Below are 22,489 nucleotides of genomic sequence, written 5' to 3'. Positions count from 1 at the left end.
ATGGTGGCCTTTACCAGACCTGTGAATGGAATGGGTGTTAGAGGCAGCCCCCTTGATAGGCTTCCTGATGTGTTATCTCCCATGAGTCAGAGCTTGCTGAGGCACTCATAAAAATGAGAGAATCACACACTGAGGGTGATCAGGGAAAACAACAGGTCCTCGTGGTTAACACCTTGGTCTGTTTTGCTTAGCAGTGTGAAAAATGACAGCATGGTTTATGAGTTCAGCAGCACTTCCCATACTTGCTCCTAGCTGTAAAAGTGGCTGCACATTGTCTTGGTCTCAGAGTGCAGCTCTGACATCTGTTAAAGTGGTGGCAGGCCACACGTCATGTCCCAGGGCTGAATTCCCTTTGTCCCACGCCGCACTGCTCCCTCCACGTGCTCCCATCACATTTGGACTGGAATTCCATTTTTGCCACCAGGCTGGGAACGGACAAAGAGAGTGGCGCATGGCACGAGTCGGAGACCTTGTTGAATTCCTGCGAGGAGGTTAGATTCCCTGAGCACAGCTGGCTTGCCTGAGCTGAGCACAGCCAGGCAAACCCCTGCTCACCGATGGCCCGGTGCACACGCTGGCAGGCTGCCCCACACTGAGGCAAGCTCAAAGGCAAGTCTGTAATTCAGGCTGTTCTCTGCGCCTGCTTCCTTAGCAAAGGTCAAGGGCACAGCGATTTTCTGGATGGTGTTTGCTGGAGGGGCGTGCACAGCGTGGCTTGTGAGGACAGGTACGGTGACACAGGGAATGTCAGTGATCTCAGTGAAGTCATTTTGCTGTTTTGCACAAAATATGCACCTGTGCTTGTTCAACTGAGTTGTGTTTGCTGCTCTCTGGGTGACACACTGCAAAGGGTATGCAGCTGTCAAGTCACAGTATTGCTTTGGTGAGAAAGGGTCTTTGGGGGAGATTGTGATGTTTAGACAAGAAAAAGTCATTTGTGTGGGCGAGATGAGCACAGCTTTTTGGAGCTGCATGGTATTCTCCTCATCAGTTGAAGGTGGTTGTTTAAAAATCTGTCGTGTTATTTGACAAAGAGAGGGATACGTATGGTTCTTGTTACTGTAGGTAACAACAATGGAAAAATGCAAGTGCTGGAGGTGGTTTCTGAGGCAAAAGTAGTGGCAAGCCTCTGAGCACGTCACCTTTCATTTTCTACAGCAAAATGCAGAAAAAGCCCTTCTTGAGGAAAGATCTAGAGCAGCTGATTTTCCAAAAGGTAGAGGAACCAGAGCATTTTAATTGCAGAAACACATGGTTTTGGTCTTTAGGAGTATGGCTAGTCTCAAGTCTTCACAGTCTGGAGAAGATGAAGGAGCTCAAGGTTTTATAGGCTGGAGCAAACCAGTAGAGTAGAACTAGATGGAATAATGAATTGCAGAAGGGGTTTCTGGAACAGACTGGAGTGTCTTTGCAGTTTCACCCTTAAGGGCTGTATTCATTATGAAACAGCCCCAAAGCCTGTTCTTGGTTGCCAAAACATTTGGAGGGAGGAAGGAGGAGAAAGGTTGCAGGAAATTAGTCACTTCAGTCAGAGAACTGAGACTCTTAACTGCTAATTTTGTATCGTGTGGGTGACTGGGACAGTATTGATGTGAACAGGGCAGTTTCACCCAGCTCACATCCTGTCCTGTTATGGTCACTGTGAACCTTGACTTTACTGACTGCAGCAAGCACCAGCACAGGCAGCCCTGGTGCTGTGCAGCTGGAAGTGTCACTGGCAGTGCCAGAGTGCAGAAATGTAAAGAAAAGTAACAGTCCAGTGGATGCAGATGTAAAGAAAGAAGTGGATAAGGCAGCTGTTCCCAGGCTTTCACAGTTGCATGTTTTTTCAAGTGTTTTTTTTTTTTTTTTTCTTTTTTGTCTCCTTGAGCAACTTGGTGAATTAGCCTATTTCCTTAAAAACTACCCTAATAGTTGTATCTTTTACAGAATGTTCAGTAATGATTTTTTGCTGCAAACTCATAGAAACATTTTTTTTTTTCTTTTTTTTCCTTTGCACTTCCCTATAGCATTGCAGAGCTGTGGAATTCTGTTGTAGTCTGTCCCTGGAAGGTACCTTTTCCTGCTCCTTAATGGATGAAATCCAAAGAATTAGAATTTCGTTTACATGCTGAGAAGTATGACTGTGGATGGGTAGGTGGGTGCAATTTGGCATGTATTCTTAGTCAACGCAAAAGTGTTTTTGATTGTTAATCTAAAAGCAGCACACCCAAATTAGTATAGCTGAGTGCCCTGATATTCCATCTATTTGTGTAGCTAGGTTTTGCCAGTTTCAGTTTTATAGCTAATTTTCAAGAAGCTGAGGCTTTTCTGAAGTTTTTATTATTGGACTGCCTATTAAAGAGTTTTCATTTTCTTCTCCTTTTTAGTACAAAGAGGAGTATGAAGATGGAAATCAATACTGTGTATCCATATAGGGGAACTGATTCAAGACAGTTCCTACAGAAAAAGGCTGTTCTGCAGCTGTTACTCGAAAATTCCTCTTGGTGTGGACAGTGATATTCTCTAGGAGAAGTGCTTAAGCTAAATCAGAAAACAGGCCTGTGCATAATAAATGGATTCCCTGGGGAACCATATAGGGAAAGCAATGGTACTCTTAATTCACACAGCCTGCCTTACTTGAGAGTAACTGCCTATTTTCAAGCTTTGAGAAACCAGAAGATAAATAAAAACTGGAAAAGAGTCTTGTATAAAAAATAGGCGTGCAGTTTTGGGGTGGCTTTTTAAATGGTATTTTGTTTTGTTGGGGAAGACACTGGTTTGGGGTTTTTTGTCAGTTTTGTTGTTGTTTGGGGTTTTTTACCTCATGTTATGCATGTTCTGAGGTATCTTTAGCTCATTTATGACAAATTTGGTGGAATTAGTCTCTGTGTGTGTCTGTATGTAGCACAGACTGTGTGAGCTTCAAGGCTGCACAATTCAGTTTATGCCTACCCGACACCCACCACAACAGAATGCATTTCACCCACCATGGTTATTCCCATCTAAATGGGAAATGATGCTTTCTGTTTGTTCTGCTGCAGATAGGATGTTTTGTGATTTTTGCATGTCTAATTGCACTGGCTGAAGTAATGAAATTCCCTCTTTTGTTTTGGAGCATAATCAGTGAGATTGCATTTGCATTGCTTATAAAATGAATCACGTCAGTGAAATTACATTGCCCACATCTCGTTTTGTACCGTAAAATGTTATGTGCTGCGGCTTGTTTTCCTCCTTCCTGGGGCTTCTCCTTGTGATGTTCTTTCTCTAAATTTCAGACTGCAACTATTTGCCATTTGTGCTTGACACAGAAATTACTTTCTGCAGTGTGCTCCTGCATCTGTTGTGCCACCTAAAATCCTGGTGGTGCTCGACACACGGATTGGGAAGCAGTGAGTTTTCAAAGCTTTCAAGGGCAACATTGAAAACCATATTCTGTTGCATATTCAGCATTATTCATTTGGTCTGTACAATTAGCAGCAACCTCCGAGTCATAGGTGGCAATGCCTTCCTACCTTTCACAGATAGAAGCTGGATATTGAGGGCTTTCAACTCCTTTGGCTTTGGAAATGCCTTGTAGAAAACACCGAAATAAAAAATTATTCTGTTGCTCTTCCCTCTTTCCTCCTGCCTTTGTTGCTGGCACAGAGGCAAAAGTAAATGCGCTTTTAAATTGAGTTTTCTGAAAGTATCCCTGAGGTAGATTTCTATCTTGACTATAATTCATTCTTGGATTTATTTGATTTTTGGGGGTACATCCTTGGAAATGAACAGTTTAATGCAATAAGAATAATTGCTTACTGCAGAAGCCAGTAACAGTTCTGATAAATATGAATGTCCTGGATACTCCCACTGAGGACTTTGAAGTCATTAATTTTTATTACAGAAGTATAAGCAAAACACAAACGTTCTGAGATAACCTGTAACACTGTGGCTGCCCACAAACACTCTTCCTATTAACTACATTATTGATAAAACCTCCTGATCCTGTATGCAGCACTGCTTCTCATAATGTTGTATAAACAGGATGCATGTCAAATAAATGCCACAGTCAAGTTAAAGTGATGGCACAACTGAAACAGTCAGTGCTGCTTTTTACCCGTGAGATGTTTTGTATTTTCTGTAAGAAGATGATGGTCCTGATTTCGGCAGCCTCTGTCACACATAAGTACTCATGGAAAATGAATGATAACCAAATAATAAGAGTGATTTGAAACAAAAAAAATAAAAAGGGGGAGAAAGCAAATCAGAAGGAGTTGTGCATTTGCAAGGAGTATCTCCAGCTGGAGTGACCTTCTTGCAGCAGTGAAGACATGAGATTTTTTTCTGTCCCACAGCTTTATCCACCAAGCTTTTTCTCACTTGAGCTATTTGTATCTTGAAATATTGTGGGATGTGTACTGTTTGATCTGAGGTTTCCTTGTCATAAGTTATTTAATACTGGAGAGAGAGAGAAAAAGTGGGGTGAGCTGTCTGGTAGAATCTTTTTAGCTGGGGATGATTTTGGCCCAGTGTTTTCCAAATCAAAGAACCAGCTTTTGGTGTCTGTGGTCCAGCCCACTGCAGCCCCCTCCAATCCCAATCCAGCCACCAAGGAATTGCAGTTTTGTTGATTGAATCCACTTCTGTCTGGGACTGGATTTCGTGTTAGATGTGTGTCAGGGAGATGCTGTTAGCTGCAATGAAGATATCTTTGCACTGCAAAGATAAAGGATGGAAAGATTAAAGTGCTAAATTCTCCCCAGCAGAATTTCAAGCCCAAAGTTGTCTCTTACCTTTTTGAGTCTCCAGCAAAGTTTCTGTGAAAGGTTGAGAGCATATCTTAAAAGCAGAAATTGTTTTTTGGCAGTTAGGTGGGGTTTTTTTTCAGTTTTTGTTTTATTTGGTTGGTTTTTTTTTTTTGTTTCCTCCTCTGCAACAAAGAAAATTATATGAGATAAGTATTTATTTTTCTGTACACCCTGGGACTGCTTCACATCTCTCAGTAGTCTAGATCTAGAGTTCAAGTTGAGCTTAAGACAACTTGTGTCAAAATTTCTTGCAATGGGATTTCTAGGAGTAAACAAATATTAGGCCAGCTGTGTGACTGGAGAGCAAGAAAGCTTACCTAATTTCAGGTAACCATTTCAGTGTGGTCCTGAGCTTTTTATTAACCTGGATGCTGGGTAAAGACCTGTGTTATGGTGTTGGTAGAAGGCAGTCCATAATCTCCTCTCTGTTCCTAGACATTAGGGCTTAACTTTAGAGGGAGAGCTAAATAGTGTTTGAATATTATCATCTTCCCTGTAGAAAGCTTCTTAAACCTTAGGAGGTAGAGAAATGAAAAGAAACCTTTGACGAGGGCTGAAATGGCTCCTGTTCATGAGACTGAGTGGTAGAGGGCCTTTTAAGACAGCAGGGCTGTTCTGCAGGGTTTTATTTAGTAGGAACACAGTGTAAGATGATTGTGTTTTGATGGGAAGCATTTTATGGCTCAGGTGCATGAGACGATATATATCCTAACAGAGACAGGTTTTTGTACTGGTTTGTGGATGCTGAGAACAGGTCAAAGGAGAAAGTCAGAAAAACTTTCCTAGACATTTCCCTGGGAAGCTTTGAGAAAGCTCAGAGAAAGAATTAAAATCATCTTAAAATTAAGTTTTTTGAACTCCTTGTTAATTGTAAAGTGTTTACAAGAAGAGTGCTATTCCTAATTAAGCAATAGTGTAAAAAGTATTAATTAATGACCAGTGAAGTCCGCCTTTGTCATAACTGTCTATAAAAAAAAAAGTGTAGATTCTAATAAACTCAACATTTTACCTCCTAAAACTTTAGAGTCTATATGTGGCTCTATTCACCCATGCTCAATACAGCAGCCCCACTGGTTCACCTGCACAAATTCCTATTAAGAATAATATGAATTATTATTCATAACACGAATAATAACAATTCAGGCGACACATGATGTCTGCCAATTTACTTTTTTACGATAGTGTGTAATGTTTAAAATAGTGTGTCATGTTTAAAATAGTATATCATGTTTAAAATAGTATATCATGTTTAAAATAGTATGTCATGCTGCTGGGCTGCTAGGAAATTTTATTTTGAGTTCTCTGTTCCCGTCTGTTTGTTCCTCCTAACATCAGTGACAATCCCACAGGTGTGCTGATGGGTACCAGTGGTGTTTGCCCAGCATGAGCTGCCTCTCCTTTGAGCAGGGCTTTTGTGGCTCAGTCCCATCACCCCCGCAGGAGCCAAGCAGGAGGGAGAGCAGCAGTGATTTGCAGTGTGTTTGGGAGAGGGCTGGCCCTTGGCTGCATGGAGCTGGAGTTGCATCCCATCCCTTGGAGAGGGTGTTCCCTGCAGGTCAGGAAGCAAAATGACTGAGCAGGCTGAGGGCAGAGGTTCTGACTTTGTACTGTGTTAACAACTTAACTTGTTGCTTAAAGAAGAACACTTGTATTTCTGGAGCTGAAATTTCAAGTAGCCACTGTGCCTTAGACCAAATATGTACTGGGGGGAAAAGAATCAGAACCAGCCTCAAATAGTTCTTTGCAAACACTCTGGGCTTAATCCTGTATCTAAACACTGAGTGTTTGTTTCTGAAACATGAGATAGGTTTCAGATTTAACAGCAAATTCCAAAGAGAAGTTCTCAAAATTTTATGGAACTTCAGGTCCACTTGCCCAGTTTCCCTATGACATGAGTTATTTGGTGAATATATCGTCTCCAAGTAAAGATAATGAATTATGCAGATGAATTCTGTATGTTTCATGACATTCCAGATATGATTCTTAATATAAATGGGCATCAGAAATGGAATACATGCTGCAGTACGTGCTTATACAATCCTGTTTTGGCAGAACCTTGTGACCTTGGTCCCTCTGGTCAGAATTGTCCTGATTTCTGAGGAAGATGGCATGTCAAGTTAGAGCAAAACCAGTGAAATATAATCTGTCCTGGAGATCTGCTGCTTCTTTTGGGGTGCATTTTTTTCCACTACATTTTGGAAATACTCTTTTCTGTTGAAACAAGGTCTGAAGCCTTCACTGTGGTTCCCATCCTAGAAGTAAACCCAGCACAGTTTATGATTCCTGCAGTTGAAATTAAATGATGGGAAGGATACCACACATTATTTTAGCCTCACTCTTGCTAAATATATCAAAATGTGTATTTTTCAAACCTCATTGTCCTTAAATAGAAATTGGATCTAAACTTGGGATGCCAGATTGTACTATCTGAATATATTTCATGAGTTGGTGTTTGGATAGCTTTTAGTAAGGAAATAAAAATCTTTCAGTGTAGAGAGCTTATTGACTTAGCCTCCAAGTAGGTACAGTTTTGCCAGCAAATAAGTTCTGTCAGGGTGGGAAAAAGACATTATTTATATCCCCCACCAACAGCAGCAAAAGAATATGGGGAAAGTGCTTCTTAATGAATTTTAATTGAAACCATACCAGCATAAGAATGGTTTAGTATTTTATTTAAAGGAAACTTCTTTCTGGGCCTTGAAGTGATGCTGATACTGGTATTGAAACTCTTTTCCCAGTTCTGTTTTACTTTTCTAACCTTTGGAAAGCCACTGATAGCTAAATTTCAGAAGGTGTTTTGTTGACTTAAAAGAATTTTTTTCTGCAGAGGGATGATTAATAGGATTTTCATAAATGCTCAAGCAATTCTGTTTCTGAATTCCCATTAGTATCAAAGGCAGAGGTCGGGTACTTCAGAAAAGGCCAGCTGACTATTTGCCCCTCAAAGAATACCATGGCAAATCTGGGTTTTAGCTTTTTCTGCTTTTATTACTGACCAGAATCTGGGTTTAACAGAGTTTGGAGCCTTAATTAGTTAAGGTTTACACGGGGCTGAGATATATTATTATAAATTCCTTGTAAAGGAGAGTTTTCTTGAATTTGCCCAGATGATGACAATGGGTAATATAGGTCTTTTCTGTTTAATCTCATAAATCTCACTGGAAGTAAAACAGCTCCAGAACCTGTAATAAAAAGATCCATCATTTCCCTGCAGCTATAATTGTTGGAAACGTTAGCAGTAAGCTGCTGAGCGCTGCATTGAATCCTCCTGTGGCTTTGGAAATGTAATTTATTTTCTTTTTTTTTTTTTTTTTTCCACATTGCACCAAGACACAATTAATGCCATTTCTGTAATAAATATCAAACCTCTGTTTTACAGTTCTCCAGAAGCCTCTGAGGCTTTGGTGGGTGACACATGTGCGTGGAGGTTTCCAGAGGAGGTGGGGCTTTCCAGCATGTTTGGGGGAGTCTGGTTTTGGGTATGTGTGCTTGCACAAATCAAATCTGCCAGGGAGAGTGTAGAAAGGTATTTGCATCCCTTTGTTTTCAGCCAGACAAGAAACCAGATGTTGGCTTGGTGTTTGAGCATACTGGAAGACGAGTTAACAAAAGCATTAATATGTATGATTTAAACAATTAATGGCCAACTAAAGCAATACTATATTTGGGCATTAATTTTATGTATTGAGAAGAAAATTAGTGTTTGGCTTTGTGTTTTCAGCATGTGTTGTATCACAAAATCAGCTATGAGCACGTAAATGTTTTCCTGAGAGGGGAACTTAAATGACATTCGTGTGCAGGTTTTGAAGGTTTGTGAATTAGGATAATAAATTTTTGTTTCAAAATGTAGACACATTTACAGTTTGATACAGTCTTTCTAGTTTGTGGCCTTAAAAACTCAGTGGAGAATTCTGAAGTTGGCCTAACAGCATTGAGGTTTGGTTGTTTGTTTGTTTTAAATAAGAACAATTACACACACATCTGTTACTTTCCTTCCATTTCTTGGATGCTGCCGGGCATGCAGGTGCATTTCATGCTTTTTTCCTTCAGCTGAGAGACTTACTGATAAATGTTAACAAAAATTAATTGAGCCACAGGTTTCACATGATTGCCCTATTCCAGGACTTGGGACAGGCTCTAAGAGCAGTAACAAATATCACAACATAACAAAGCTGTGAGGTTTGGATATAGAAACAAATGCATTTACACAGCAGTTTTCACAGAAAAACCCATTCTTTTCTCCTGAATTTTTCATGCCAGAGGGAGCATGTGTAGAGACAGAGGTATGAATTCAAAGGAGGAAAAACCTGAAGATATAGAAAATATGTTGCTTTTGTTTTCCCATTTAAAAAAAAAAGTATTTCATTGCCTTAGCTGAGGAGGGGGAACTAACAGCACTAAGAAACAAGCTTCTAAAGGTGTTTTTTTCAGAAAATATTTGTATTTTAATCCTAAAATAAACACACCAAGCTAATTTTCTCTTTGAAGAAGTATTTTGTTTGCAAATTTTGAAAACAGGAGTAGCAAGAAGAGTATGAAATTATACAAGAAGAAGCTAAACTGTAAATAAATGCAAAGATGACTATTCACAGGAAGTATGAGTAGGATGCTTCTTAAAAGCTAGTTTTATAGATTTGTTTTAAATGTGTTACTAGATAGGATGTCTCCAAGTGACTCCCAAAACAGACTAAGTGCAGCAACACACATGGATTTTATGTGGCACACAGACGTGAAGCCTATGCTTAAATGGATGCATAATGAATACTTATTTAGATGTCATAAAAAATAAACCCACAAATTCAGTCCCAGATATCCCCAGTGGAGTAATTAGTGAGATGGAAAGCCAGCATACGATGTGACAGAGGCTGGGGAGGACACGGGCAATGTGCCATGGGACTATTCATGAATCTGGAGAGCCTGGGACAGTGAAATGACCTGCTTTTCTGTGCTGCCTGCTGACTTGTTCACCTGTGGCAGAGGCAGCTTGCAGAGTGGTGGCTTGTAAGCAGGAATAATCCTGATTTGGGCTGTGGGGAGTGGGGCTGCAGGAGGGGTTTTCAGCATCTGTTTATGTTTTGTCCATCATGGGTGCTGCATTCGTCTGAGTGATTTACTCCCTGTTAGCAACTGGAAATTTTTCCTGGCTTAATGTTTTATATTCCATTTTCAAGGACGAATTGGTTTCTTGGGAATCCCTCTCTGAGAGGGGGTTTGGAGTCTGCATAACTGAAAACCTGAGAGAGCAGGGCAATGAACCAGTCTGTGGGGTTTGGCTCTCCAGCCACAGGCATTCCCAGGACTGGCTAACCCAGCTCTGTTAGATTAAGTTTTTTTCTAATTCAGAAATAGAAGAACTAAAAAACATTTTTAACGCTTTTATTTTATTTTCAATTTCATGTAAAAAAAAAAGTTATAATTTACACTATTTCAATCAAAAACTTTCTTAATTACATTATAAGCGATTCTTATAAGCGATTGATTTTAATCACACTGTACTATGTTTTAAAACTAATCATCTAAAATTTCTCCTCATAAGTCTTATTACAATACATCTTTCATAGTTCTATTTCTCTAAAATATCCAGCCTTATTTACAAAACCACCCTTTAAAACTTATTTCTAGTTCTTTTTCTCTCTCAACAGTATCTATAAGATAGACAGTATTTCTAAATCAACATTTCTTACCTCAAAGCTTACACACAAATGCATACTAACTAAACTTTCTATTAAACTTTAAAAATTCTCTACAGATTCATTTCCCACACACCCCAAGTCCTTTATTTTCAGCATTTGAGCTCAGCCATGCAGAATTATCCTCCACAATCAAAACTGACTCCTTTCAGGGAGATGATGCTTGTGTGTTTTCTGAGTTTTTTTGCAGCAGGGTCCCAGTGTGGCTGCAGCTGTGTCTGTGGGAGGGCTGCACTGCCCTGCCTGTCTCACAGGAGCTTTCCAACACTGCTGATTTATAAGACATCCTTATGAGTAACTGGTGTAGGCTTGGGCTGAAATGCACAGTTAACATGTCTGTTCTGTAGCAAGACATCCTAAATCAAGTCCTTTGCCCCAGTGTTGCTGTTGCGTTAGGGAGGGTTGAATCAAGTGGCACAGGTCTTTATGTTGTTAGAAGGTAAATGTGAAGTTTATTATACATCACATTCTTTTTATAGACAGCTCTGAGAAGGTCTGACCTGATTGGTCCTCAATTAACACTCCTCACATTATTGGCTAATTAAGAGCAACACTCTTCTTGTACACATCTTAAAAAGTAAACAAATAAGTGCAACAGCACACAAGGATTTTTTGTGGCACACAGTCTCAAAGCCTGTGCTTGAATGGGTGCATAATGAATACTTATTTAGATGTCATAAAAAATAAACCCACAAATTCAGTCACAGATATCCCCAGTGGAACATAGGCTGATAGGAACAACACCCTTCTTGTGCACATCTTATAAATAAACAACTAGTTTAAAACACCAGTTGCAAAGATTAAGGATTCTTATAATTCTTTCTCTGATCTTTCTCAAAACTCCCCAGAACAATGCTTGGGAAAGTTTATCTGACTTTCTCTGTGCCCAGACTGTCAGTATCCACGCCCCAGCACATGTGAAAGGCCCAGGGTGCTCCTTTTGGTGATTTCCTGAGTTCAGCCCCTGCTCCCTTGCTGTGCAAACCCCCCCTGACACAGTGTGTGTTGCTCATTCTCACTTATTCAATCTCTCACTTCCTGTGGGAACCCAGGGCTTCCCTCTGGCTGCCCTGGCAGCTCTGGGACCCTGGCAGGGGTCAGGAACCCCCCTGGACAGAGCCCCCAGAGACACTGTCTGTGATCTCTGTCCATGGAAAAGAGTTTTCAATCTCACAGGATGAATTACACGCTCTGAGTGTTTGATATAAGTAATAGTTAAGTGTGGCATGGGTGCAAAAGTAAAATTTTAGGATTCTAGATTAGGGGTTCAGAGGGGACAAGGTGGAGGTTTGGGCATGAGGGGCTCTAAGTGAGAACCACTGCTGGGAGGGGCAGTTTAGTAAAGCTGGGGATTTATCTGGTAGAGGTTCTTGTAGAGGGGTATGGAGATTACACTGTCCCTTGTGATTCCTGAACCCTTGTCATAAATGCATTAAATGTGACAGATCTTGAATTACTGTCATGATCTCACAAAGCAGCCATTGCTCAACTGCCTTATGGGATTTTGTTCTGGGTCGTACATAAACTTTTTGAAAAACAGCCAAGTGCCTGATTTGCTAAGGTGCAACATACCTTATGTTGTTTCCTGTTTCCTGATTACTGTATTCATCCTAATATATGAACATTTAAATTATTCTGAGATATCTCTTACTGCATCTTTCCATGAACATGCTGTTCCAGATGCAGTAATCACATAATCTGTGAAGTGTTTCAGTCTGCCATGTCAAGAAGACTGAAAAAACCAAAATGTTGGTGTTGATGGAGAGTGTCAGAGTTAGCTGGATGCATTGTGTTTGCAGCACAGGTAAAGAACAAGTTGAATTTCTCAGGTATGTTCTCTGATTCAGCAGAATGGGGGTGGACAGGGTTGAAGTCATTATTTTCTTTTATTATTTATTACTTTATCTGCTTGAACTGCAATAAGGGTGAGATACATAACTGACTGTTTTAGCAATGGCAGTGTGCAGCCCCCAGCTGCTGGTTTGTGAGTGGGTCAGGAGGAAGGGTGATGCTCACACCTGTGTGCCACCAGGAGCTGTGACAGGGCACTGCCTTGCCTGCAGAGTTCAATCCTCTGGGAATGCAGGGGGAAGGGAGGCTCTCATATTGCTGTTTGCCATGCTGCAGCTGTGGATGGAAGGAAAACTTGAGCCTTTAGGATTGGCAATAACTCCACTTTTATTAAGTTTCTGTTGAAGGACTGTTTTGAGTATGATAAATTGATGGACTGAGCACAATCACCTGCAGTATCTCACTTGGAAATACTTAATAAGCAAGCACTACTGAACAAGAGAAGGCAGCTAAGATGTAGAAAAAAGGTTACTTGGCAACATCATAGTGTTTGTAAAGAAGAGAAAGGAGGGTCAGGGACTTAATGAATTTTGATTATAAAATTTCCTGTAAGTCATGGCACGAATGGAAAAATCCTAAACCAGGTTTCAGTGTCCTACTCTAATGCAGAAGAGGGTTTTTTTGGCTGCAAGCTGCAGAAAATAGCAAATGTATAGCTGCTGTGTACAAACAAAATTGGGCTCCCCAGGGCAGGCAGTGCTGGTTTAGCTCAAGCAGTGTTCATTTTTTGTTCTGTCTGGAGTAAACAGGCTGGGAAGTAGGGAAATGTTGATTTGGGGACCCCCATATTTTGGAAGGAAGGCACCATGTAGAAAAGCACTGTGACCTCTAATTACAGTTCTGCCCAGCTTGCCAGTGTAAATTGAATGGGTAAATTAATTTTTCTCTTGAATAATAACCTTGTTAATTTTAGACCCTTGCTGAGAAAAAAAAAATTCATTGATTGTTGGATTTTTCTCATGGGTTTCTGCAGTGGTAACAGTTTCATGGCTCAGGTAATTGTACCTGGTACAAAACCAAACCCCAGAAAGAGTTATCCACCAAATTCTCTGCTTTCCAGTCCAGCTGGCAGTAGAATCTGTTTTTAAAGTCAGCATCATCTTGGAGAGCCTGAATTTTGCAAATTAATTCAGTGGCCCGTGTCAACAAAGTACATTTTTAGTAAATACAGCTTGATTGGAAAGACCTAATTATGGTACCTAGGAAAAGGCACTCTAACAAATATCTCTCCCCTACTGCTTCCCCCACTAATGTTTTAGCTCTGAATAGTCTAACAAATATAATAAATAATTAATATATTATTAAAATGTACAATATATATATATTATAATATAAAAATAAAATAATATAATATCATGTTTAAATTCTAACAAAATTAAATTCTAACTCACTGAAATCTTGGTAGCAAGTGCATTCACAGGGACAGATTTCCACTGGAGACCAGGACATACCCATATGGAGTCTGATTTCTGGAGCCACTCTAAAACTCCCCAGAGCAGGGAGCTGATTTGCACCTTGGAAGATGCTTCTGGTCTTTCTCACCTATGCAGGGAGCTGAAGTTGAAGGCACTGGTAGAAGTTTTCACACAGTTCAGCATACAGTAAAAACTAAATGCTAATTTAGTTTACAGTGCACTAAACAAAAGCAATACTTCAAAAGTCAGTATTTTCTTAAGGTTTGTGCTTTAGTTTCTATTACTGACCGTACATCTTATCATAGCTCTGGGGATTTAGGACAAACAAATTCACGGCGATGTCTACTGGTGTTTCTTCTCAGTGTGGAGAGCAAAATAAAAACTCTTTAATTTTATTTTTGCTTTCATTTTTGAATGCCTGTTGTGCCGCTTTGTCCAAATAAGATTTAGAACAGCATTATTTTTGGGTGCTTTAAAGTAGCTGGAGCTTGGTTTCACTAGCCTGATAATTTGAGATGTAAGTGGACTATTATTCTGACAAAGCTCCCAAATATCTCAAAATTTCTATCTGAAGCTGAGCTCTAAGCTTGATCAAGGTGGCACATCAGTGGAATGAGCTGAAGTTCTGTGGAATTGGGATGGGATTTTCTGTGGCACTAACCCAGATGCTGTGCTATTCAAGTGTTGAGCAAATCAAATTATGGTAACTCTTCAGAGAAATAATTGTTATTCCAAAGTAGGCAATGGGTTTCCTTTTGTATTTAAGTTATTCTGTTAAAAATTAGAGCTTCTAACCACTAAGTATGGATAAAACATTTCGATTACTTGGTTTTTTTAATCTATTGTGCCTAAAAAAAAAAGTCACCAAAACCAAATGACCAGACTTCCATGATAGGACACATGTAATTGATAAGATCAAATTAGCAAATATAGATTGTAGATAACCAGTTGAACTAAATTTTTAGCATTGTTGGCTATAGAAAACATAGGTTTTTATGTGATTGCTTAGTGTGGTAGCACAGCAGTTCTGACTTTATAGATTCTGGGAAGACGAGCTCAGGATTTTGTTGGAGTTTAGGAAGCTGTTGCTAGACTTGGTTCTGCAGTTTCCAGCCTCCATCAAAGCACTCCTGAATGTACCTTATTGTGTATAAACCCTGGGATCTGTAGGAGAACCTATGCCCTTGGACAAAATCAGCCGCTAAGCTCAGGTGAGAGCCTGTTCCTGGCCCACCTGTGAGACCTGTTATTCCATGGCCCCTGTACCTGTGTATAAGGCACAGGATGTAAAACATCTGAATTCAAAGCCTCCTAAATCCATTTTCCCCCATGTTTAAACACACTTTAGTACCACAGAGTGGCTGTATCTTGCGTATGTTTCAATCTTCCTTTCCTTACCAGGTAAGTTTTTAGCAGCACCGTGGTCCCTCCTGGGTTTTTGGCAGCATCGCTGCGGAGCGTGGCGTGTGTCAGGGGATGTGTGGCTGCTTTCGTGGAGGGAGCTGTGTGCTGATTTCTGCAGTAATGGATGTGAGGGTTTTAACCTTGTGACTGTTACGAGATCTTTGTGTCTGCTTTAGGGTCGACCCTATCCCATATGACACTCCAAAACCAGCGGGCCACACGCGCTTTGTCTGCGTCTCAGACACGCACTCCAGAACAGATGGCATCCAGATGCCCTATGGGGACATCCTGCTCCACACGGGCGATTTCACCGAGCTGGGACTGCCCTCTGAGGTTAAGAAGTTTAATGACTGGTTAGGTAAGGAATTACTGCGTTTTGCTGACCCCAATTAACCTCTCCTGTCCGAGTGTCACTCACCGCCTGCTAATTGAATTAGGGCGCTCGAGAAATCTCCCCCCACCCTTCCTCCACTTGTCCTTGTGTGATGTGCTGCTTCTAGCCTCACTTGTTAATCATAAATAATAATAATTCTCTTAATTAAGACAAATTTAGAGACTGCTGCATTTCTGCATTGCCTTGGGGAAAAGATTCTGTCACTGCAGGACAAGCACTGCCTAGCTCCCCTGGGAGTGCTGAGGAGGTGGTGGCACCTCATGCAGGGGATGCAGTGTCCCATGGGTTAATGCTGGGGGGGTTTGTGTCCTTGTGCCCACAGCCAAAACTGCTGCTCACTGTGGTTTGGCTCTGCTATAACCTGCAGCACAGCTGGGAGTTACAGCATTCTTGGAAATGATGTAAGTCCTCCTTCCCATGTGGCAGAATCAATAATACTTTTGGGAGAGTATTATTGTAAATATATATATATATTTCTCATACATATAAAAATATAAATAAATAAAAATGAAAATATTTATTTATTTAATATATATTTTTCATAGATATAGATTTCATATCTATATATATAATATTATAGGTATATAATTGTAGCTATATGTATAATATTAACATATACGAATACTCTGTGTTATATATTGTATATATATAATTGTGATATAGTATTAAGATATTATATATTAATTGTATGATATAATAGATATTGTATATTATATATAATATATAGTGTATATTATATATTATGCACATTATATATATTACATATTATATATAATACATATAATACATATAATACATATAATACATATAATACATATAATACATATAATACATATAATATATATTATACATATTATACATACTATACATATTATACATATTTGGAGATTTTTTTGGAGGTGATATTCACATGCTTGCCCCTTTGAGTTGGAGTACTGGTATTTCAACTTTGATCAAGGGCAGTCAGCATCTCTTTGGTAGCATACTGTCGCTAGGGAGAGGAAAAAAAAAGACCTCTATTCCCAGAGATAAAGATAATTTTAAAGCTAGATAATGAAAGCCTTTACCTTTCAACAACTCATCTTTAAAATTCTACCCCATAAGGCCCATAAACACAACTGTAAAAAAAGCTTATAAAAAATAGAAGAAATTTTGCAATTACAAATTTCCCCAAGCATATACTATTCATAAAAAGAAACACAGAAAAACTTTTCTTATAGAGAAGCCTCCATAACATTACCAAAAAAGACTTCTCTCCCTAAGTAAACTAAAGAAAGATTATTCTAAAAGTAGTAAACTAACTAAAATTTTAGGTTTTGTTTCTTTACATTATCAGTAAGAAAGAAAAGGTTAGAGAAAGATGAAAAGTGTCCTAAAAGTTTTGTTCTAATTTTCATTACTTTTTCATTTAGTTACTATTAATCAATTTCTCTTTATGCTCTCTTTTAAAGTTTTAAGCCTACTTTACCTTTCCCCTAGTCCTACCTCACAACAAGAAATAAGAGAGTACATCCTAGTGAATGCACTAGTGATTAGCCAGCACTTAACCCACCATACTCATTAGTACATTAATCAAAAAAATCTGAAATTAACAAACCAAACCCACTACAAATGCCTTTCATGTTCTGCTGTATTTGACAGCAGTGCCCTAACAGCCTATTGCTGGAATTGAGGGCAATTAAACAGCGACAGCAGACAGCCAAAACCAAGGAGGGGAGCTTGTGTGGGAGGCTGCTGTTGTAAATGCCACTGGCAGGCTGGGTGTGCACTGCCAGGTCACCTCTTGCTCTAGAAGTACCCAGAGCTGAAGGTGACTTGAGCAGCTGATTTTCAGAAAACATCTGAATGAATTTACAGCATTATATAAAAAGTATTTTGAGGCACAGCTTTGTTGCCAGGTTTTACTGCACTCTCTCTTGCCTGCTGGGTGATGGCAGCATCTCTACATAATTTATCTTATGTATATCTTGCATATTTTATCATATGTAGCATCTCTACATCAATTTATTGCATTGGAGTTCCTTGGCTGAGCCTTCAAGAGATATGTAAGGAACATCTGGTTTTACAAAAGGGATTTTTAAATAGAAGAACTTCTGCTTTGTCTGTCTTGTCATCTTTCTTTGCACTTTCTTCGTACTCTTCTTTTTACCTGACCTCCTCTGATTTCCACACTTCCGATTTGAATGAGTGTTTTTCCTTCTCTTTTATTGCTGTGCATGTGGGAGTGGGGCTCTCTCATCATATCACTGCACCTTAGGTGTATTGTTCTTATTTCTAGGAAGTGATACTAGGTTTGGTAGGCTCAAAACTACCCTTTTTCTGTGCTTGTAAATGCAGCTCCAGAGGAGGAACTGCCTCTTGGAGAGCACAGATCTCCCTGAGTGCATTGCTGAGAGCAGTGTCTGGCCACCTGAGCTCCTCTTCGGCCCCTGGGTAATTTCACAAATTTCACAAATCATTTTTAGGTACAGCCAGAGCCTGTGGCCAGTGCAGTCACTAGGGCTGCAAAAAGCCAGCCCAAATAATCTGCCTGGGTGCTTTCACCCTTCCACGGGGAATCCTGCAGTGTTGGCATTCCTTGGCATTCCTTGCACCTATCAGGGGCTTAATGATGGTATTATTTTAGCACACAGGTCCTTGGCTTAACATGCCCAACAGAAGAATTATAACCCTTTGGATAGGTTGTGTTCCAGCCTCAGTAATTAACCAGGGTCCCTTCTTAGCATATATGCATAGTTCTTGTAGAAGACAGTATAGTGTTTGTCTGAAAAAGCAGATTTTGCAGGCAATGTCACTGAAACTGGAAGCTCTGGCTTTGTGAGGGCCTGCTGGCTTTGGCCTCAGGCTTTTATATTTTGGATACAAACAAAATAGTTTTTTTCATGCAGAGAGTCCACTTGCATTTTCTCATATATGTATATATACACATCTGTATATACACACGCATATATATATTGACATTTATGTATATATGTATGTATGTATATATATGTATGTGTGTATATATATATATATATATATATATGACAATACCAGTTATTAGGTTCTTGGCACAGGGCAAGCCAGCAATTTGCTTCACCTGTGGGAATATTGGTGAATACTTGCTTCAGTGCAAGTATTCCTCACCAGGAATCAAAGCACCAAAGTCAGGCATGTCCTTTTGCCTCTCTTTTCAGACTCCTTTCTGCAAAGTGTGTTAATTGTGTTTTACCATTTACTGTGGTATTATTTAGTGTGTGTGCTGTGAAGATTTAATACCTTCAAGGATGTGAGGTGATGATGTGCGATAGTTAAAAAAAATACATACCAGGAGCAAGCAGGATTCCTTTTGCTTCCTCATTAGCATCTTTTTCCACCATAGTTGGTAGGAACCTTACTCCAAAGGTGCACACTGAGAATCAAATGCATCAAATACCAGGTGGTCCTTGCAGAAAGCTGTTTTTCTGTCGTTTCTGGCTCTGGTTTTCTCCTCTGGCAGCTGTGTCGTGAAGCTGCAGTGAAAACAAGGCATCTGTATCATTTATGTCATGAGGGAGGGAGGCCAGATCAAAACTGGGATTCATTCTGCAGCTTATCTTACCCACGCTGTGGTAAAAGCCAGGGTCCTGCCTCCATTAGAATTATATCATGGCATAACTAAAACACAGTAACTGTCCATCATTCTTCCTGGTAGTAAAGCCAAGGGGAAAGTGGAGAGATGATTATTCTGGGCTCCTGCCTTGCTTGTACTTCACTGGGTGTTACATATTCCAGTTTTACAGGGCTGAGAGCACTGCTTAAAGCCCTGCTGCTCTATATTTTTTGAGTCTTGCATCCCTTTGCAACAATTTGGGTCCCTTTCTTTGGGAAAAATATTCAGCATCTTGCCTGTCCATTTCATCAACACTCATCTTCCCTTGTCTCCACAGCCAAGCCATGGAGCTTGTCTTCCACACTCCCTTTGCCATCCTCCCAAGTTCTCAGCCCTTCCAGCAACTTTTGCTAGTTAAATGCTTTTCCCCTTCAGCTGTTATGTTTTCATTATTGGTTTTGCATGGAAGTCATCTGGGCTTATACATTGAATAACCTCTGTGGTCACTTAGTGATTACATATGCTGGCTGAGGTAATTTATTCACTTTGTTTTGGTGTGAACATGTCCCTCGGGTCTTGTAACTGCTGTAATCACTTGACCTTAGGGACTGTTAAATGCTTTAAACACAGTTATTTTAAATTTATAATTGTTTTCATTAAAAATCTCTTATACTAACTTAACTAATTTTGCAGTAAACACAGCATTATGTGCTGAGGAAGAACTGAGAGATGTTATTCTGTGCCAAATGTATTTTGTACTGAATGCTTCAACTTGCTATTATTATCTCTGTTCATATTTTTCCCATCCATTCTCATTCAGTCATATATGTGAAATGAAATAGAAGAATATCTAATTATAGCTCTGTCTTCATGGTGCAATATTTCCTTTTCTGGCTGATGGGAAGTGATTGAATAACCCATAAGAACTGAAGAGAAAGCAAAGATAAATTCAGCCAGGGAGATCTTTAATGAGTTGATGTTTGTTTTGCTCAGTTACTATGGGCCTGATTGTGCATATCCTTGCTTGTGTGAATAATCTGAATTCAGTTTAGAAATTTCTCTCCAATAGCCCATTTTGCACTTTTTTGTTTAGTGGTTATATCACACTGTGTTCATTTTTTGCTTCAGGTTTGTTTGGTTTTCCTCTGTGCAAGGTTTCTATTATAAAGAATATTACTGCAAAATCTTGCAGTGATAGACTTGGATAAATTCAGTAGCTGACCTTGGTGCTGGTTATTGTCTGTGAAGCTGAAAGTTGAATTTAGTTAGGTTTTTTCTGAGTTCTTCTAGGATTTAGCAACTTGACTGTTTCATGCTTTTTTAAGTCTTGCTTTTCTTTTGAATGTTTATTTCTTTTAATTTCTTTGGGATAATGACTGTAAAAACTTTGTGAATCGTTTAGTGGCCAAATATATATGGATTTGTACTGGAGCAAATATTTCTTCACCTGTAATATGTGCTTGCCTCTAGTGTAAACATTGTTGCTACAGTTAAAAAAAACCCCAACTTTTTTCCCCTATGCTGTAGTTACTTGATCATGTTACTTGAAGTGAGAAGAAAAGAATGATTTTGTAATTTTAATGTTGAGGTTTTCATGTTACTCTCTGCATATGTGGATGTGGTCCTCAGCAAATTATTTGAAACTTAATTTTTGTGTGACTATTAATAATTGAAAATAGCAGCATCACCTTGGAATTGCTGGCTGTTATGTGGAATAGATGACAAAATGTAAATGTGGTGCTGCTCTCAGAGCTATGAACAGACACTTGGTTCCAGTCTACACTTAAATTCATGCATTAGAACTGTGGAAATTTGAAATTATGTCCAAAACTGCTAAGCCAGACACCTGCCAGAATGTGTTTGATATTGAAGATAGCATAATTCAATTTGAAAAAAAAAAAAAAAAAAATTAACTGTACCAGAATAGTGTAATAGTAAGATCAAGCCCTTTTCTTATCACTGTTTAAAAATGCAGGGTTACATTCCACTTTTATGCTTTCTCAATCTCTCTGGTCTGGCTTAGTTGTCTGGCTTCATCTCCTCTCCAGGCATGGCTCATTCAGGGTTTAGAGTGAGTGTGTTCCTTTTACTAATGTACACTGAGGACAGTTTCAGTGTGTTGAAGTGTTTGTTCTTGAGGGCTTTTGCTCTGTAAAAGTGTATTTCTGATGTGAATTCTTTTGGCATCTGACATCACATTATTTTATGTAAAAAAACCAAACCAGTAAGTTCTGAATTTCTCCAGATTCAGAGAGGTATTAGTTTAAAGTATTCTGGGGTAATTTAGAACCAGAAGGAAGCTTGTGAATATTTTAAAGTTAAATTATGGCAGTAAAAACAAATCTCTTCCTTTTTTATAAATTGATTTATTTCTGATTTGTGTTTTTACCATCTGGAGCATATTTTGAACTCTGTATTGCTCTGCTTGTTACGGCTGGAATGAATAATTGACTAAACATAAAATACCATTTTGATGAACAAAACTGAGCACTTGAAAAAAAATTGCATTCATTGCAAGTGAAAGGAAATGCTGAGGTGGCTTTAATCCTCTAAGTATGTGTGAGTTTTGCACAGCTGTTCTGGGAGAGAGGGAAGCAACTCCCTGGAAAATCAAATAATCCAATTTTGGAAACAGCTCTGTCTTCTGTGATGGCCCTGGTGAGAAGCTTCAGAGGCTGGGGTGGGATGGAGAGATTTTATTTACAGGGTGAGCTGGTGCTGAGGACTTGTGGTTTTTTTACTGATTTAGTAGCTCTCTGGGTTATGCATCTCACTCTGTCTTTACCATAAAGTTTTAAAAAACTTCTTTGTAGTTTATTTAGGGTTTATTGCCATATTACTACTTAAGAATATTTCCTTTGCTTTTGTTCTAACTCAGAGTATGTTTAATGTCATGCTTAAATTCCTATTTGTACTTAGTTTTCAATTCCCATATGGCTTGCCTGAATTAATAATTGCGGTTCAGCTTTTATTTACATATCCCTTTTTATGATCTATTATTACTAATTTTTGTCTTTGCTTTTTCTTCTCAAAATAATTCAAAAATACAAATACAAAAATAGTTTGACTGTTTTATTGTGTTTATGAAGTAGTGGGAAAGTGCAACCATATTAATATTTGGTAATAGGCTGAATACTTTTTCTTCTTGTAGCAAACTGTAGTGCAATGTGAAAACAAAGGTAGGAAAAAGTACAAAATTCTCCTTTTGGGCCAGGGTTATAGATGCTTCTTCATATTTATCCTCTGCTCTGGGTCAGATATGAGATGCTTTGTGGGAAACAGAACCCCAGAAGTGTAGCTTAGAAGGTAAAATAGAAGCCATTGGATAAAATGAATGTTGAGGTAGTAAAATTTCTACTGACTGAAATGGAATTTATGCCTGAGGAGCAGTGTAA

General features: G+C 39.1%; 1 protein-coding gene across 7 annotated transcripts in view; it reads left to right on the top strand.

Annotated features, from left to right (window-relative positions):
- The window catches only part of MPPED2 (metallophosphoesterase domain containing 2), a 137,232-nt gene that overhangs the window by 22,880 nt on the left and 91,863 nt on the right, over nucleotides 1–22,489 (top strand). For all 7 annotated transcript variants that reach the window (XM_072929432.1, XM_072929429.1, XM_072929427.1 and 4 more), the window contains exon 3: nucleotides 15,306–15,487. In XM_072929432.1, the coding sequence (XP_072785533.1) occupies nucleotides 15,306–15,487 (182 nt within the window). The remainder of the gene's footprint in view (nucleotides 1–15,305; nucleotides 15,488–22,489) is intronic.

This window comes from Taeniopygia guttata, chromosome 5 (genome assembly GCF_048771995.1).
Source record: "Taeniopygia guttata chromosome 5, bTaeGut7.mat, whole genome shotgun sequence".
Taxonomy (NCBI): Eukaryota; Metazoa; Chordata; class Aves; order Passeriformes; family Estrildidae; genus Taeniopygia; species Taeniopygia guttata.
Note: the sequence above shows the minus strand (reverse complement) of the source record. Positions and strands in the feature narration are given on the sequence as shown.